The sequence below is a fragment of the Aedes aegypti genome, unplaced genomic scaffold (assembly GCF_002204515.2).
Source record: "Aedes aegypti strain LVP_AGWG unplaced genomic scaffold, AaegL5.0 Primary Assembly AGWG_AaegL5_hic_scaff_2191_PBJ_arrow, whole genome shotgun sequence".
In the NCBI taxonomy this organism is placed as follows: domain Eukaryota; kingdom Metazoa; phylum Arthropoda; class Insecta; order Diptera; family Culicidae; genus Aedes; species Aedes aegypti.
In genome coordinates, this window is record NW_018735699.1 from 1 (window position 1) to 18,485 (window position 18,485).

At 37.5% G+C, this 18,485-nt stretch overlaps 1 protein-coding gene across 1 annotated transcript; it reads left to right on the top strand.

Moving 5' to 3' along the window:
• Positions 1-2,421: 2,421 nt before the first annotated feature.
• On the top strand, positions 2,422-10,312 carry LOC110680956 (nose resistant to fluoxetine protein 6-like). Its single transcript, XM_021856734.1, has 8 exons — positions 2,422-2,526; positions 2,592-2,690; positions 5,668-5,936; positions 5,997-6,191; positions 6,372-6,541; positions 7,219-7,395; positions 9,542-9,738; positions 10,023-10,312. Exons 2-8 carry the CDS (start codon positions 2,646-2,648, stop codon positions 10,131-10,133), a joined length of 1,164 nt encoding a protein of 387 aa, XP_021712426.1. The 5' UTR covers positions 2,422-2,526; positions 2,592-2,645; the 3' UTR covers positions 10,134-10,312.
• Positions 10,313-18,485: the final 8,173 nt, after the last annotated feature.

Consider the following 18,485-nt stretch of genomic DNA (forward strand, 5'->3'; position numbering starts at 1 on the left):
TGGAATAATAGAGTCATTCATGCTATAAGCACGAACTGTATTTATTAACATTATTAACATAAAAAATATCAAAGTTTTTTCAACAAAAAGTCAAGTTTCGATATCTGTCAAAAAATAACAAACTTTTGGTGTACCCTTGAATAAATGGTGTTTTTTGTTACTTTGAGTCTTTCTTCCTTTTGAGTATTTCGGGTTTTTGAATTATCGCTTTTGTGGTTATGATTTTTGCACCATTTTTCATAGAGAAATGAGAGCTTAGCAATTTTCAAAGGAACCTTTTTCTCTACACCTGCCAGGACTCCAAAATGCTAAGAGACCAAATCTATAACGCTTCCTGCTAATTAAAATTATTCCAAATTATCGGTTTAAAATAAAATTTACAATTTATTACAATTATTTTTTTTTTTACAATTGCCCTGTTTTTTTTTCTTAAAAACTACGTTGGCGCTAAAATTTCCTGTCAATAACTAAAAAGTGCTTTATTTCCACGCTTGACATATTTTTGAGACTATTACTTATTAAAAGGAACAAACCTGAAGTATATAGACGCATTGGTTTTAAAGTTATCGTTGTTTGAAATTTACAAATAAGTTAATCACAGTTCGGGGGTTTTGTTTTTGAATGAGAAATCAGCTGTGTTATGGGGTTTTATTGTAAAAGAAGTCTAATTTGTCAAAAAGCACCACGTTTAATTTCGAATTCGGGTTGCCATTCTTTTGAGGTTAGACTATCTTCATTTCCATGTTATTTCCAATAAAAAAAATATGTATAGCACTGGACCTCGACATAATAGAATTCGCATTGATCTTTCTTCATACAAAACGGTATCATTTGGGGAATTGACTCTCGGCTTCTAGTGCTTTGATTGACTGACATGCTGTCAACGAAGTGTGATTGGGGTGGTGGCGGGACGCATACGCCACTAAGGCCATCTGTTAGCTTGTTTCCACTTGACGATTTGTGGCGGCCATGTTTTTACACAAGTTACTGAGTCTAACCTTAATGTCTGTCTGTAGTAGAACTATTCAGTAACCATTTAAATATCCTACATGATTTATATAAATTAAAATTGTTCGGAAACATTTTAATGTCTGGTATTACAAGAATATCAAAATATCATCTGACTTTATAAGGGAAAATTATGGTGTCCTCCTTCTTCTACTTGGCATTAACGTCCCCACTGGGACAGAGCCGGCTTCCCAGCTTAGTGTTCTTATGAGCACTTCCACAGTTGTTAACTGAGAGCTTTCTTTGATTAAGTTGCCATTTTCGTATTCGTGTATTGTGTTGCAGGTACGATGATACTTTCTGCCCAAGGAAGTTAAACAAATTTCCATTACGAAAAGATCCTGGACCGACCGGGAATCGAACCCAGACACCTTCAGCACGGGTTTGCTTTGTAGCCGCGGACTCTATCCACTCGGCTAAGGAAGGCCTTGTGGGCTTCGTGGCCGTGCGGCTAGCGGCGTCAGTCGTTTAGGCGTATTGTGTCACGGGGTGTGGGTTCGATTCCCGCTCCGGTTAGTGGAAACTTTTCGTCAAACGAAAAATTCATCACTGGGCTACTGGGTGTTCCGTGTTGTCCGTTGCCTAATGTAATAGTGATCGTTCAGTCTGTGCAGCCTTTGGCTGAAGACGGTGTAAATTGTCTTTCATACCATCGAAGAATGGTAGATTAACGATTACGATTTCATTAATAAATAAAAAAGATATAGCATAAACAAGGTGTCTTCCATCGTAAATCTTCCACTAGAACAAACATGGCAAATTTTGAATTTGAGTTTATTCCAAATGGGAAAACGCCAAAGTGTTAGATTTGGTAAGAAAAATTGATGTTGTATGATAATATTTTTATTAAAATGATTATATTCTAGTTATGTACTTCAAAATCAAATTGTTAGCAGATTTTAAAAACAAAAATGAGAGATTTTATTACATGGCCTGGGAAATGGTATACTACAATGTTTGATTTCTAACGCAATGAATATTCTACTGAATTTAAAACAGGTTGTTTCTGAGCAGAAAGGAAAATTTTTGGTCAACCAGGGCACTGGAAACTTGTCATACATGTAGGGTAGATGCACCGGTTTTGACCATACGCCAGTTGTAACCATAGTGGATACACCGTTTTACATAGCCAATTAGCATGAAACCTTTTGTGTTAATTTAGGAACCAAAGTTAAGTCTCTGGCCGAAACTGGTTCTGTTAGCCTATATTGACCAACGATATTTTCGAAGCGAAACATATTTGTAGTTTAAATACCGTTTCCCCTATAATTTTAATTGACATTTTCTCTAAGGCTAGCCGAAACCGGTGCTTTTACCCTACTGTGAAGTTAAGGCAGAGATGCAAAATTGAGAAATCAAATTAACTACTAATGCATCTTGTATAATGATGTTTTTATACACACGGTACAATATTAATAATAAATAATTGTTCAAACAGGTCTGATATCGGAAATTCTTCTATGTTTTGCTGCTGGATCGAATTCAAAGACCATTCTATCTGTAGAAACGGCAAATAAGGTAAGATCCTCTATAATGATCTGTTATACAGTCATGCCTTTTTCCTTTTATAACTTCATTCACAGGACTCTCTTACATGTATTCATGGGTTAAGACTCTATTCATTACTTTGGACTATAATGGTGCACACATATTTGCAGTTGTTTGCCGTTGGAGAAAACCGGGTAAGTTTTAAAAATGCATGATTTGCATAAAATTTAATATCTTGAACAAAACATCATCAACATATCAATAACGAAATAAAATCACAGTATTTTCAATAAATCATAGCTTGATAGGGAACCGGATCCTACCCAAGTAATCAAATAACGGTTTAATTCGCCCAGCATGCTAATATAGTGCTATTATAGAAGTTGACATCGTAGATTAGCCATCTAGTAGCCCCATATGTCCAAAAAGGCGAATTAGCGGGCTAGTAGTTACTTGGATATTCTTGGCACTTTTGACTCCCTTCGGCAGGGTTTTTTTTTTAACTGCTGAGCTTGGGCACAATATGCGACGTTTTGAAGCGCTTCTTATTGCAAAGTTTCAGACAATTCGGCCTAGAAAAACCCCCATGCCAAAGGGAGAGTAAAATGATCATTATATTAATTTTTTTTTGTTGTACCACCGTTAGGATTTAAGATATTGTATATACATTATTTCTACAAAATAAGTATTTTGTTGATTTTTTTCAGCATACGCTTTGAATTTCTAATGACAGTCTCAAAAGATTATGTGATTTTAAACATTTTGGATGCACATAAAAGAAGCGATCAGTGTGATGTAAATTTGTGTCAAATTTTAAATACGATAGTGTCTGATTCTGGAAATGTTGATCATAGTGCCATCGTTGGGTTTATTAAATCTTTATTATGCAGAAATTCATGCCGAGGCTGGTTCATCCCCGAATGCCATCGGTTTTGTGGCCTTAAACATGTGATATAACATTTTTCTTTCAATACATCTTCAAGAACACGTGTTTGTGTCGTGCATCATGTGTCTTTCAGTCATAACATTAATTACATCTACAGTAATTTTCATTTCTTTAAGAGTGAATTTAATATTTCATAAAACTTGTTGGGGTCCAGATAGCCATAGCGATAAACGCGCAGCTATTTAGCAATACCAAGTTGAAGGTCGTGAGTTAAAATCCAAACGATCGAGGATCTTTTCGTGACTTCCCAGGGCACGATATACACATGTAAAATGGTCAATCGGCAAGGAAAGTTCTCTGTGTAAGTGCTCATAAGAAACTAAGCTGAGAACCAGGCTCTGCCTCTGAAATGGATTATAGGGTGTTCCCGAAAGTATGGCATATTTGAGCGACATTGTTGTACGAATTTTGAGCTAGGTCATAAAGTACTTACCGTCCTGTGCGGTGTCTAGCAAAACCGGATAAAATGTTGAACAAAAGTTCTTGTGGAACATTACTCAATATATGGTATGTGCTGGCTATGGCTAGATAAGAAATAATTTTCTAAAATTAAAAAAATCAATTTTAAAGGTTATTTTATCAAACAAAGTTTTCACAATCAGTATTTTAAATGTCACAAGGAAAAATACAAAATCATAAAAATATTTGTTTGTTTAAAAAATACTATGGTTCACGTTATCAAAGTTGTGCTCATACTTTCTATGAACTATGAAAATCAGCACAATACGCCTAATGTAAGCAATTTCCCTTGGAACTTGGCACAACTCGTTTTATATAGTCTCTTGACCTATTAGGTATACCTTGCCAAATTTCCAAGGACTCTGTATTTTCCAAATGTTAACATTCTTTGATTAAGCAATGCTCAGCAGTTTCGTTTTCAGCTTGACAAAAACGACATTCAGAGGATTGGATTTTTCCTATCTTTTTAAGGTGACACAGTTTGAAATCAACTGCTAAGATTGCACTGGAACTTCGAAGGCACAAATCTCGCGAAGAAAGCATACAACAACAGCCAACTTTTTATTTTGACTTTGTGCACTAGCAGAAAGCTTACAATAAGAAGATCAGAAACGTTTGCCAACTATTTCTCCAGTTTAGTGGCTTTGAAAACGTGAGTAGGGGCACAAGTCGGCCATTGTGACGGCCATCTTTGGATTCCGAGACGTTTCACCTTAAGATTATACCTACTTGGGCAGTGACCGGTCATCAGGCCAGTTATTATCCGGGCCCAGGCTTAAGCCAGTTAAGCCCGGGCTTTTTCTAGACTGTTTTTTATGAATCTTTTTGCTTGCTTGGATGTATCCGTGGTTTTACAATGGGTTACATGCATGCCCTGATTCGCTACTCGCCACACCGTAACGCACATGCGCTAGTGTCTATGTACGAAAAATCGCTAAAAGGTAACGCGAAAAATATTTGTATGGCGAAATGCATCTAACGAATTATTTCTCAAAATTGGGAACTATTTTCGAAAAAATATTTGGTACCGGTTGTGCGTGGTGATGATGGCTATCACGCCTACCAAATATTTTTTTCGATTAAAGCTTTCATTCACAAGATATTTGAAGTTAGATGCCTTTCCCCATACAAAATAAAATGAGAAAACTCCTGCTGATCAACTGTGAACAAGAGCGTATGGCGAACTGAATAAATCCAGTTTACCATATTAGGTCGCAGTCCCCAAGTTTTTCCTAGGACTTTATTGCAGACCCATAGGGCATTAGTACCCTTACTTATGACCTTGCTCAGATGAGAGTTCCAGTTCAATGTATTATCCAAAGGATCTCCAAGGTGTTTAACTTCTTCCGATAATTGAACTTGAACTCCATTCAAAGAAGGATGTGTAAGCTTTACCTTTTTTTCTGGTAAAAGACACGATAATATTTTTTGAAGGGTTTGCGTTTAACCCCTATTTTCTACACCACCTTATTAATAAGCTTACACAACATTTCAAACACCCACAGGCTTAGTTTTCCAACAGTAATGGTTACATCGCAGACAAGCACTTAGGACAATTTCCTTTAAAATCCATCGCCCATTTCACACCATCATCATCTGATGAGAATGTTGCACGAAGTACTGCTTTGTGCAACAAGACCTTCGGATGTATCAATAGCCGCAAAGCTAAGGAACAAATATTCGGAAAACAAAACCAGCGGCATTATTTTTACATCATCTACTAAGGGAACTCCGATCCTATTTATTTATTATATTTATGTTTTCAGGTTGCAAGAAAAATCACTGAACGATCTTTCAGCTATCAAGTGGTGGGAAACGCTACGTTTTCCGTGGACACGTTTTTCTTCATCAGTGGTGTACTGATCGTTGTGCTGTATTTTCGCTCTGCTAAAAATGAACCGTCAAATGAAAAACACACCACACATCTATTCAACTCAACGGCTTGTTCAAATATATTTCTATCAATACTTTACCGCTTCATTAGGCTCACACCTGCCTATTTATTCGTGATCATATTCAACGAACTCGCCCTCAAGTAATTCTTTTATATAATTGATTTATTGGAGCAACCATTCATAAAAATTTACCATTTCAGATGGACATATGGAAGATCTGTGTTCACACCAGGAATAATTGATCACATAACATGTAATAAGTACTGGTGGCGTAATATATTATACATCAACAATTGGTATTCATTTAGTGAAATGTGTATGATATGGTCCTGGTACTTAGCAAATGATATGCAATTTTACGTTGTTGCAATAATCATATTAACAGTATCGTCAAGGTTAGTAAAAATTATATAGATATTATACCTATGTGCCAAAATTTACCTTAATAAGTCCCTTAAAAATATCATATAATATTTTCATTTCTATCCAGTTTTCGGTTAATCTACGTTTAACTAAAATGCTGAAACTCATGATTTGTTTTAGCTTTCTAATATTTGTTGTAACCTGTTTTTTAGATACATGAAAACGTCAGCCTTCATATTGGGCTTGTTGATGGTTTGTTCATGGGCAATATCTATTTTCCTTTCCATTCATTTCAACTATACGTATAAGGTTGCAGAACCTTTTGAATCATTTGATGTGCTCTATGACAAGCCATGGCAAAGAATCACTCCGTACATAATTGGTAAGTGAAGTCAATCTTGATCTTTGTATTTTTATATCTATGAATATGACAGAGCGCTAATGATTAAAAATGTGTTAAATTTGCTATAAATACCTAACTTAAAGATTATTATAAGAAATGTTTTGTTAATCATGAGTAACATTCATCTTTATCTTGTGTACAACGCATTTATTGCATACTTCAAGGCGTTTACTGCATACTTTCGAGCATTTAATAATGTATCAATGATTAATCATAAAAACAGTGGTTAAACGACTTTGAAGATGCTCTAAACTCCTTAAAGTATGCAACGGATAAGCTATACACTTGAATATGATTGGCTTTACTCAATCTAAATCGAAAAGCTCATCATAATTAACTTAACGCGCTGGAATATGGTGGGTCATGTAATATATCGGATATATAAAAACAGGCGAGTATGTTTTAAATATCGCAATTTTAGGGAAAAAAAATAGTAAACAATACCAAAAAAATTATGAAACAAAGTGAGACATACTAATTGCCTTTAGAATTCATAATATTTAATTACAATTAAATTACACGTGTAATCGCAAAAATATGGACAAATAACGATATCACTCTACATACAAGTTTGCAAGTAATCTCGTTATTGCAAGACACCGAATCTGCATTTTAAAACTCATATTTTTGGCGATATTTTATTTTTATTTTTTTAGGCATGTTAACTGGATATATTCTTCATTTCAAGAAAACGCCACCTAAGGTACCAATGTTAATCAACATACTCCTCTGGGCTTGTTCGCTTCTAATACTCTTCGTATTGGTTTTCGGAGTATGGGACGGTGTGCTTTCTGTCCCCATGACGGCTTTGTACGTGAGCCTTGGCCATACAGGTAAGTATTATAATTACCATAGAGTCTTCGTAAATGTTCAAATATTGTTTATAACAATCAAAATCCAACACTTTATAAATATTCAGATTTTTAAGAATAGGAAAAAGAGCACAGAAACATAAGCATGCCGGGATGTAGATAAGTGTTTCCAGCGAGATCTTTTTAATTTTCTTCCGGAAGTTATGTGTCTTCCTTGCAGATTGTAAGAGATTCTGAAGATTTTAAACGGAGAGAGTTCTTTAAGAGAGAAGAATTTTGAGATGTTTTAATGGGGGATTTTTTTTTTTATTACCGTACGGGTTTGGGCCGAAGGGTCTCAGATTTTCATGAAACTTTTTCCACAGGCAGGGCTCATGGATATATGAATAAAAAAAAAATTGAGAAAAATTCAGGGTCGCCTATTTTTCCGGAAAACTCAGGTTGGAAATTTTTTTGTTTTCCCTTGACACTACTTACTTTGAAAATCATAACTCAAGAACGAAGCATCGTAGAAACAAAGTTTTTATATGAAAATTTAAGCAAATTTTCTCAATAAATCCAAAAAAAAAAATATGAACTGGAAAAAGTTTTCCACCTTTTAGTTTACACCGTTGGGAAAATTCGTAAAGAAAAGCCGGAAAACTATGCCCGAACTCGTGGAGTTCCAGTTCATATTTTTTTGGATTTTTTAGAAAATTTGCTTAAATTTTCATATAAAAACTTCGTTTCTACAATGCTTCGTTCTTGAGTTATGATTTTTCAACGTAAGTAGTGTCAAGGGAAAACAAAAATTTCCACCTGAGTTTTCCGGAAAAATAGGCGACCCCTGAATTTTCTCAATTTTTTTTTATTCATGTATCCATGAGCCCTGCCTGTGGAAAAGTTTCATGAAAATCTGAGACCCTTCGGCCCAATTTGTACGATAATAAAAAAAACCCCAATGGTGTCCCGAATAATTCAACGAGATCCTAGAGATGCTTAGTGTAATCCTAAGGATTTCAAGGGGGATACAAAGGATTCCTAACAGAATCTTTTCTGCCTGAATTCAGGGGATTCCTTCCAGGATCCTGGTGATTCTCAAAATAATCATGAAGATTTTTACTTCATGATCCTGAATACTCTTAACAAGATTCTGAAGATTCCAAGCAGGATGCTGTGTTAAGGATTCTAAACACGATTCCAAGCTAGATACTGGGGATTTCTAACGGATTCCTAGAAATTCATAGGTAGCTTCTAGAGAAATCTAGTGAAAACATTCAAAGCGGAATCCTGGCGATCCCTTGAGGATCTTGGGGATCCCTTGGAATCCTGGGATTCCTAGTGGAATCCTGGGGATTCCTAGTGGAATCCTGGGGATTCCTAGTGGAATCCATAAATTTTGAGGCGGGATCTTAGAGATTACTAGCGAGATCGTAGAGATTCCTAGCGGAATCCTAGAGATTCCTAGCAGGATCCTGGGGATTAATAATGGAGTTTCTAAAGGGATTCTGAGGATTCCTTTTTGGATCTAGAGATTTCTAGTGGGATTCAGGAGATTTCTAATGAATTCTTGGGGATTTTCTGGAGATGTTTAGTAGGATCCTAGAGATTTATAGTGGGATCCTGGAGTATCATAGCGGGATGTAAGGATTTCATAGCGGGATCTTGAGGATTCCTAGTGAAATCCTGGGAATTCCTAGCAAGAGTCCCAGGGATTTCTAGGAGTTAATAGTGGAATCCTGGGAATTTCTTGTAGAATTCTAGTGGATTTGAAGCTGGATATTAGATATTTACAATTAGCATGGCCGATGAACCAAAACAAAATTAATTTTATTTACGAATGACCTAAAACTGCTTTGCCCAATGATCGACGGAATCATTACTGCACTGTAATTATAAACAGTTACGAGGACTCTTTTGATTAATTATATACTGCTTCGCGACTAAAAATGGGTGAACCAACGTGCGAAGTTTGCTTTTTGACCAACTTCGCCGCGTCGCAAATCGATTCTCAATAGTGCGCTTAATGCACACGGCGGGAGGCATAGATGCGCACTATAGCGAAGTGACTCGCGATGCGGCGAAGTTGGTTAAAATCGAACTTCGCACGTTGGTTCACCCATTTTTAGTCGCGAAGCAGTATACTTACTATTATATTTTAACCGAATAATCAAAACCTTTTTTTCAGCGTGGGGAGTTGCTCTCATTTGGATTACATTGTCGTGCTGCTGGGGATATGCTACACCAATCAATAATATACTATCATACCAAGCAATTTTTCCTCTGAGTAGACTATCTTATTGTGCATATTTGTTGCACCCAGTGGTAATGATGGCTACGTCGTTCCAAATGGAAGCACCTATGCATTTGCAGCATGTGATTGTGGTAAGTGTAAATATAATTCGTTAAATTTGAAAATAAGTTAATTAGTATTTTTCAGTAGGCTTTGAAATAAATACTTGTTTACATATTTTGTATTAATAGCCTATCTACTAGCAGCATCATTTTATTACCATTAGCTCCATACTTCGCCTCGCTATGGTACGGTTTTTGTATACATTTTTGCACATTTTGATTCAATCATTATACTAATACCATATACAAACAGACAGAAAATGTTGTAAACATAAGGGTTACAAATGTAATGTATGTTTTTATATCAATTCCAGGTTACCATGTTTTTCGGAAATGCTGTACTATCTTTCATTCTGGCGTATTTTGTTTCGTTAATATTTGAAGCTCCTGTTGTGAAATTGCTGAAACTGGCGTTCAGGAGATAAACAAGCTTGTAAAGAAACGTTTACAAGACACATTAGTTACCATCACGCGTGGCATGAAGAAGAGCATCTGGTCTGATGATTATTACATAGGAAGGTGATCGTGATAGCGTATAAAAAGACTGTTATTTTGTTTTGAATTCCAGTAGTTTTTTTTAATAAATGACCTATGATTAAGAGTTTAAACTTTGTTTAATATACCCACAGACAAACAGATGCAATACTTTTCCTCAAAATCCCTCGTCCATTTCACACTATCAACATCTGGTGATTAGTTTTTAATTTCGCAATTATTTCAAAGCCGTATCTCAATCGATCATTGAAGGCAACTCTTTCGGTTACTGTACTCAATAATCGCACTAAAACAAGGAGTCAACGTATGTGATTTAACCTTGTGACAGTATTGCTGTTCTGTCAAAAACACAAAACTACGGTAGCGCTATCTATGCTTTTCACAGCGTCCATTTTGGTTATTCTAATGATTCATTGTTGTAAGATTTGGACGTTTGAGATTACGTGGCACATAAACGTTTGTTTAATTTTCAAATGGTTTGTATTAGCACAGACATACAGACGTAACACTGCCGAAACATCCATCGACCATGTTTTGGGCCCATTCACAAGTTTCATAACGCTGACGGGGGTGGGTGGGTATCCGGAAAATGTTACAGCTCATAAAAAATTTCAAACATATTCAAACAAAATCCGTTACGAGGGGGGGTGAGTGGGAGCCGGTAATTGCCATATTACGTTATGAAATTTGTGAACAAACCCTTTTAAACGATCATTTTAAATTCCATGGGATCCACATCTCACAACCAGAGGCGTCCCAACTAACATTTAGTGCAGATATAAACATTTTCGAAGCTTTATTTATACAGTTTTATGCTGAGTAAATTTGCTGTACATACGAACGAAAACTTTTATGCGATTCGTTTTCCAATAAATCTGACAAATCTATTCAGCTATTTTTAAGCTGTGTTGGCAGCTTAAACATGTAGCTGTATAACATCTTCGGAAGGCGCTTTTTAACCATTTCGCAACCGTTGAATATTTTTCATACAGCTTCACTGTATTATCGATAAAATATTAATTTCAAGTAGAGGAAAAAATCGAATTTAGTACTATACCATTTAATTCCACTAGAGTTTGTATCCTTTGACAGATACGCGTATTTCGACCTCAACTGTAAGGCCGTCTTCAGTGTCGTGTACTAGACTCGACTCGACATTAATTTCAAGCTGTTTGAGCTTCAGGAACTCAATTCATATCACTGTAAAAATTTTGACAATGGATTACCTGCTCTTGTCCACAGTTGATCAGCAGAAGTTTCCTCAAGATAGATTCTAATATTCATGTGTCGATATTACATATATTAAAAATGGGTTACATGCATTGCCTGATCGCTACTCTCCACATAGTAACGCACATGCACTAAGTGTCTATGCACGAAAAATCGCTAAAAAGTAACGCGGAAAATATTTGTATGGCGAAATGCATCTAACGAATTATTTCTGGGTACTATTTTTGCAATAATATTTGGTACCTGTTGTACGAAATGATGACGGCTATCAAGCCTACCAAATATTTTTTTGATTAAAGATCAAAAGATATTTGAAGTTAGATCCCTTTCCCCATACACAATTAGCTGAGAAAACTGTGGGAGTAATCCATTGCTGCAGGTAGGGGAAGACGGGGTAAGACCGCCCGCCCAAGCAATTTAATTCATATGTCAAAATCAAGAATCAATAAATCCTTTTTCCACGCGGCATGTCGTTTTTTGAAGTCTTAGGCATGATCAAAAAATTTCACAGGTGTTGTATTTCTAAAAAATATTTATTTCTTGGAGCTTTAAAAAAGTAATGTCTTATCACGATTATTTTTAGCGACGGGGTAAAACCGCCCACCCACGGGGTAAGAGGGTAAGACCACCACGATTTTCGTAGGGAAGACGGGGTAAGAGCGCCCGCCGGGGTAAGACAGACCACCTTCAGTTTGGGAAGAAAATGACGGTTTTCTTAAAAGTTCACCAAGCACTTTCCATGAACACAAGAATTTTGACATTTTGAACCGTTTAGTTTGATATTTACATTAAATTTTTCATAACAAATATCAAGAACAAAGTTTTTACTCGTCGATATTGAATTTGATCTAAATTTAACAGATGCTCACTTAAGGGTTTCGGAAGGGATTTTTATTGTAAAACATTACTAATTACCCGTCCATGTTTGAACAGAATTTTGAAATATGCATTAGTGAAGTAAAAAATAAATTGTAAATATTTAGCTTTGAAATAAAGCCATAGTTCCAAAAATTAAAGCCGAATCCGCATATTTTTTCCAAAATATGGGTTTCTTAAGGTAATGATAAGTATGTACCTAAGGTTTTTGAATTATTTAACCCTAAAAATGATTCAATATCGACGTTAATCACTGTAGAATTCATAAAACATTATACTTTTTAGAATCACAGGGAACTGATATATTTTTTCGAAAAAATTGTGTACGAAAATCGTGGTGGTCGCTTTTACCCTGTGGGTGGGGGTTTTACCCCGTCGCTTAAAATAATCGTGATAAGACATCACTTTTTGAAGCTTCAAGAAATAATTAAATTTCCACAATTACAACACCTGTGGCATTTTTTTATCATGCCTAAGGCTTTAAAAAACGACATGCTGCAACGAAAAATGATTTATTGCTTAGGCGGGCGGTCTTACCCCGTCTTCCCCTACACAATTTTGCAAAAAAAAAGTATCAGTTCCCTGTGATTCAAAAAAGTATAATGTTTTAAGAATTCTACATTGATTAACGTGGATATTGAATCATTTTCAGGGTTAATTATTTCAAAAAACTTAAATATGTACTTATTATTACCTTGAAACACCCATTGTTGCGATAATCGCCGTAATTTGAACGGCGCGACGATGGGATGAACTGGGAATGACCAGAAATGGCTAATTCCATTTCACTTGAACAGTTATGTACAACGTAGTTACAACTTTAAATATGGTTTACACAGTTATTTGATATAAATTAGGGGTGGCGGTCTTACCCCGTCAACAGTGGTCGGTTTTACCCCGCTTGCGCAATTTTCACAACTATGGCCTTATTTCAAAGCTTAATATTTACAATTCATATTCCACTTCACCGAAGCATATTTCACATTTCTGTTAAAACATGGACGGGTAATTTTTTATGTTTTTCCAAAAAAATCCCTTCCGAAATCCTTAAGTGAGCATCTGTTAAATTTAGATCAAATTCAATATCGACGAGCAAAAACTTTGTTCTTGACATTTGTTATGAAAAATTTAATGTAAATATCACACTAAATGCTCCGGAATGTCAAAAATCTTGTCTTTATGGAAAGTGCTTGGTGAACTTTTAAGAAAATTGCCATTTTCATGTCAAACTGAAGGTGGCCCGTCTTACCCGGCGGCGCTCTTACCCCGTCTTCCCCTAGCATTGTAGCACGAAGTCGTATCGCGTCGCCTCATCGTTCGAATAAAATGAAAAATTGAAAAAAGTAGAATTTTTCTACCACTTTGAAAGCTTTTAGAAAAAAATAGGATCCAGATGTCGCTGCTGTAGATAAAAATGGGTGGAAATGTTTTTGAACACAGTAGCGATACCTAGATTTAAAATTTTCGTAAAATAAAATTGAAATTTTAAAGAAACGCAATCGGAACTGGCGGAGAACGCGAAAATGAAAATGGGGCTTTTGCCGTTTTGCACTGGGATTTTGCCGTTGTTGATACTGGATGATTTTTGTGCAGAGCCCAACAACATGAGCGAGTTTTTTTTTCGACCACGGTGACGTCATTAAAAAATCTTTGTTGTCATTTTTTCAAGTGCAAGGCAAATTTTTGAATTCCGCATGTAGCGACACAAAAATTAATATGAAAATATTCCAAACGGCAAGAACCACGGCTGAGTAGAATTTATTTTTTAGTTACAGTTTTTTCGACATAATTTATGATGTAGATATCGCTGCAGTAGCTAAAAATCCAATACGTAGATGTTTCTATCCACAGTAACGTCACCTAGATTCAAATTTTGCACAACACAATAAAACAAAACTTAACCGAGCTCCCAGGATGAAAATCGTAGCTTTTACGCAATTTTATTTGTTTTAAGTGGACAAGGATTTTCCGACTTATGACACACTTGTGGTATACGTACCATGGTACAATTATCTTGAAATGGGTTCCATACTGATAATTGTCTTCATTCAAGATAGCCTTGGAATAATTTTCTTGACAACTTGTACCATGGTACATGTATCAGATGTCTGTCCAAGGTATAAGGGGGCATCAATTTGGGAATTTCGTTCAAAATCATGACGAATAGCTGACAGCTATAAATCAGAATCAGAAAGGATTCAAAGACAAGGATTTTAAGGGGGCATCAATTTGGGAATTTTCGTTCAAAATCATGAAATTAGACTGTCGAAAATTGTGAAAATGTCGAACCCTTTCTTACGCAACCAAACACGTTCAAACACGTGGGTTGGGAAGCACACTATAAAAGCAGACCAATTTCTGCTTCTTCGCTCATTCTTCTTTTGACGTTAACTACGTCTTACGGCAAAATACTGGGTGTCAATGAATTACCTGCTTTGCTCTTATCCACAGTTGATCAGCAGAAGTTTTCTCGTTTTATTTTGTATGGGGAAAGGCATCTAACTTCAAATTTCTCGTAATTGAAAGCATTAATCGAAAAAATATTTGGTAGGCGTGGTAGTCATTATCATTACGTACAACCGGTACCAAATATTTTTTCGAAAAAAGTTCCCAATTTTGAATAATAATTTGTTAGATCCATTTCGCCATACAAATATTTTTCGCGTTACCTTTTAGCGATTTTTCGTGCATAGACACTAGCGCATGTGCGTTACCCATTGAAAATCTATAATGTTGCGACCGTTACGATATTATGTTAGAGTTTGAACTAAAGGAAGGCTGCAACTATGACAATCGACTAAAATTCAAATGTAGAAAATCACTTGGCGTAGTTAACGTCATGCGGTCGTGTCTTGTACACAACCCACATCTGATTTTTTTTGATTAAAGCTTCCATTCAAAAAGATATTTGAAGTTCGATCCCTATACAAAATTAACTGAGAAAACTGTGGAAGTAATCCAATTGCTGCAGGTAATCTAATAATTGCATTTCTAAGTAGAATTTTTCTACAACTTTGTAAGCTTTAAGAAAAAAAATAGGATCCAGATGTCGCTGCTGTAGACAAAAATGGTTGGAAATCCAAAGCATAATGGTTTTTATACACGGTAGCGACACCTAGATTTAAAATTTTCGTAAAAAACAATACTGGCGCCGCAGTTGCAGTGAAAGCTAGCGGAGAGATTCAAATTTTGCACAAACACTAAAGGCATCAATTCGTTCAAAATCATTGGAAAAAATTGGAGCCTACATTTTTATTTTTCAGAAGATACAAAATTAACTGAGAAAATTGCTGCATCAGAACGTGTTTGCCACGAACTGATGCCTGAGTACCGGGCATCAAAGTTTAATTATAAAAACATAAACAACGACAAGGCATTGAACAAACAATGAAAACCAAAAATTAAAATCAGTTTTGTGACAACAGCGCTACTAGGGTGATGTGCTAGTATCCATCGTATTAAGCATAGATCGTGAGAACTGCAATTTTCCCAGTATTGCAGTGAATGATGCTGATACAAACCGATGCCAAACAATTCTTTCTCAAAACGGCTTTAGCATTGTACAATAACATTTTGATAAATCTTGATCTCTTTTTGGAAATAATGCAAAGAAAATGCATCTTACCGTATTCTCAATCCGTCGTATCGTTTTCAACTCCGTCGCAATCAGTTTCCAGATTCGTCTCACAACTTACGGCTCACTATGATGTATTGAGTGGTTAAAACACAATACATCAATGCTATAATAAAATGTTTTACTAGAATATATAGATCTACGGGCATTCCCTTCAGCATGATGGAATATACTAATTTCCTTTAAAATTAATTGTTCGTCATCAAAATTCAGCCCAAACATATGAACACAATTGCTTTTGACCGTACAATTATGGCATTTGCTCACAGTACAGCGAAAACTGTTGGAGTGAGCAATGATTGTGCCTCGTATGCAAAGCGGCAACACTGAATGTGTAGAATTTGGAGAATGAGGCTGCGACGCATGCGCCAGTAGGGCAGGCGGCGAGCGCGCCAAATGTGAGCGAAGAAAGGGAGAATGGAAAGTTTTACCATTCATCCGTAATGTGATGTTCGATCCGTTCAGACGTGTTTATTAAAGCTTTCTCGTTGCGTACAGTAGTTTATTAGTTGTGTTTCTTTCCTACCGAAATCCTGGTTCCGTGTTCCGCTTCGGTGACCCTGTTCTGCGTTGTGGTGTGTCCACCTCTGCCCAACAGGTTATGGGCCCAGCAGTGCCGAAGGGAAGGTTCCGGATTGCGTAGGAAAAAGGTTCCGAGAGAGCGAAAGTGATCACGCCGTGTGTGAGTGTGTGTGAGTTGTTTTCTCCGCAGTGGTGATTTTGTGTGGACAAAATGGCGGATGTGAACAAGTTTGCGTTTGCCAGGTTGAGCAACCACAACTGGCAAATATGGAAGTTCCGGATGGAGATGCTCCTGACGAGAGAGGAGCTGTGGTATGTGGTCGGTGATGCAAGGCCGGCTGTAGTGACCGATCAGTGGACGAAGGACGATAGGAAAGCTCGTGCCACTATCGGACTGTGCATAGACGACAATCAGTTCGGTTTGGTGAAACAAGCGGACAGTGCGAAAGCTTTCTGGGATGGTTTGAAAGCTTATCACGAGAAGAACACGGTGACCTCGCGTGTGTCGTTGTTGAAGAAACTGTGTTCGTTGAATCTCGCGGAAGAAGGTGACCTTGAGAGTCATCTGGTGGTGTTGGACGATTTGTTCGACCGTTTGACGAATGCAGGCCAACAGCTGGAGGAATCGCTGCGGATTGCGATGATCCTGCGTAGCTTGCCTGATTCGTACGGTGGTTTGGTCACGGCGTTGGAGAGTCGTGCCGATGCGGACATCACGATGCAGCTTGTGAAGTCAAAGCTGATCGATGAGTTCGAACGTCGGAGGGAGCGTTCCGGCGAAATGCAATGTGAGACGAAAGCGATGAAAAGTGTGGTAGTGCGAAACGAAGTGCAAAGCGTGGGTGGACTCGGCAATAGAGCGCCAGTGAGAAGATGCTACTTTTGCGATAAGCCCGGTCATTTGCGTCGCAACTGTCGTTCGTTTTTGCTAGCGAAGCAGGAGCTAGAACGTGAGTGCGAAAGAAGAAGAAGCAGGACGACAGAGTGCGTGTGAATCAAAATGCGAAACAAGCGAAAGACGAAAATGGTGGTGCCAGTGTGTGCTTCATGGCGGGAGTGGATCAGCAAAAGTGCTGGTATATAGATAGTGGAGCAAGTCGGCACATGACGAGCGATAGAAACTTCTTCAAATCGCTGAAAGTACGAAAAGGCCCAAGTGTAGTGTTAGCGAACGGTAAAGTGGTTACCGCCGCTGGTTGTGGCGAAGGAGTTGTATATGGTGTAAACGGAAACGGAAGTAGAGTTGAGGTGAAGCTTACCAACGTCTTGTATGTTCCGTCGTTGGCGAGTGGACTTGTGTCAGTGGACAAATTGACGTCAAAGGATTTCTCGGTAAAGTTCAAGAAAGATGGTTGCGATATTTGCGATGCATCTGGTAAGAAAGTGGTAATTGGTGAAAAGTCGGGGTCATTGTATCGGCTGAAGTTGGCGAAGGTTGAGAAGAAAGTAGAGGGCCAGCAGCCGATAATTGGCGAGAAGAAGACGACGAAGCTAAGAAGTTCACCAGTCAGTGTGGTGAGCTGGTATTCGGAGATGGAGCCGAATAGAGCAGAAGAAGATGAAGAATACTTCGATACGGACACTTCAAGCGAGGAAGTGGAGCCGCTGCAAGTGGCGGAGTCCCACAGTGGAAACTCGGATACGGATGCTGATAACTGGTGGAAAGTTAGACGATCCAGGAGGAGTAATCGTGGAGTCCGACCCAGCCGGTTGGTAAATTACGTTGTCGATGCTTGAAGCAGGAGGAGTTTGACCCAGCATGGAAGGCAGAGATGAGAAGGACGAGTACGAGGACAACATTGAGGAGGAGTGTTGGAGTGAGCAATGATTGTGCCTCGTATGCAAAGCGGCAACACTGAATGTGTAGAATTTGGAGAATGAGGCTGCGACGCATGCGCCAGTAGGGCAGGCGGCGAGCGCGCCAAATGTGAGCGAAGAAAGGGAGAATGGAAAGTTTTACCATTCATCCGTAATGTGATGTTCGATCCGTTCAGACGTGTTTATTAAAGCTTTCTCGTTG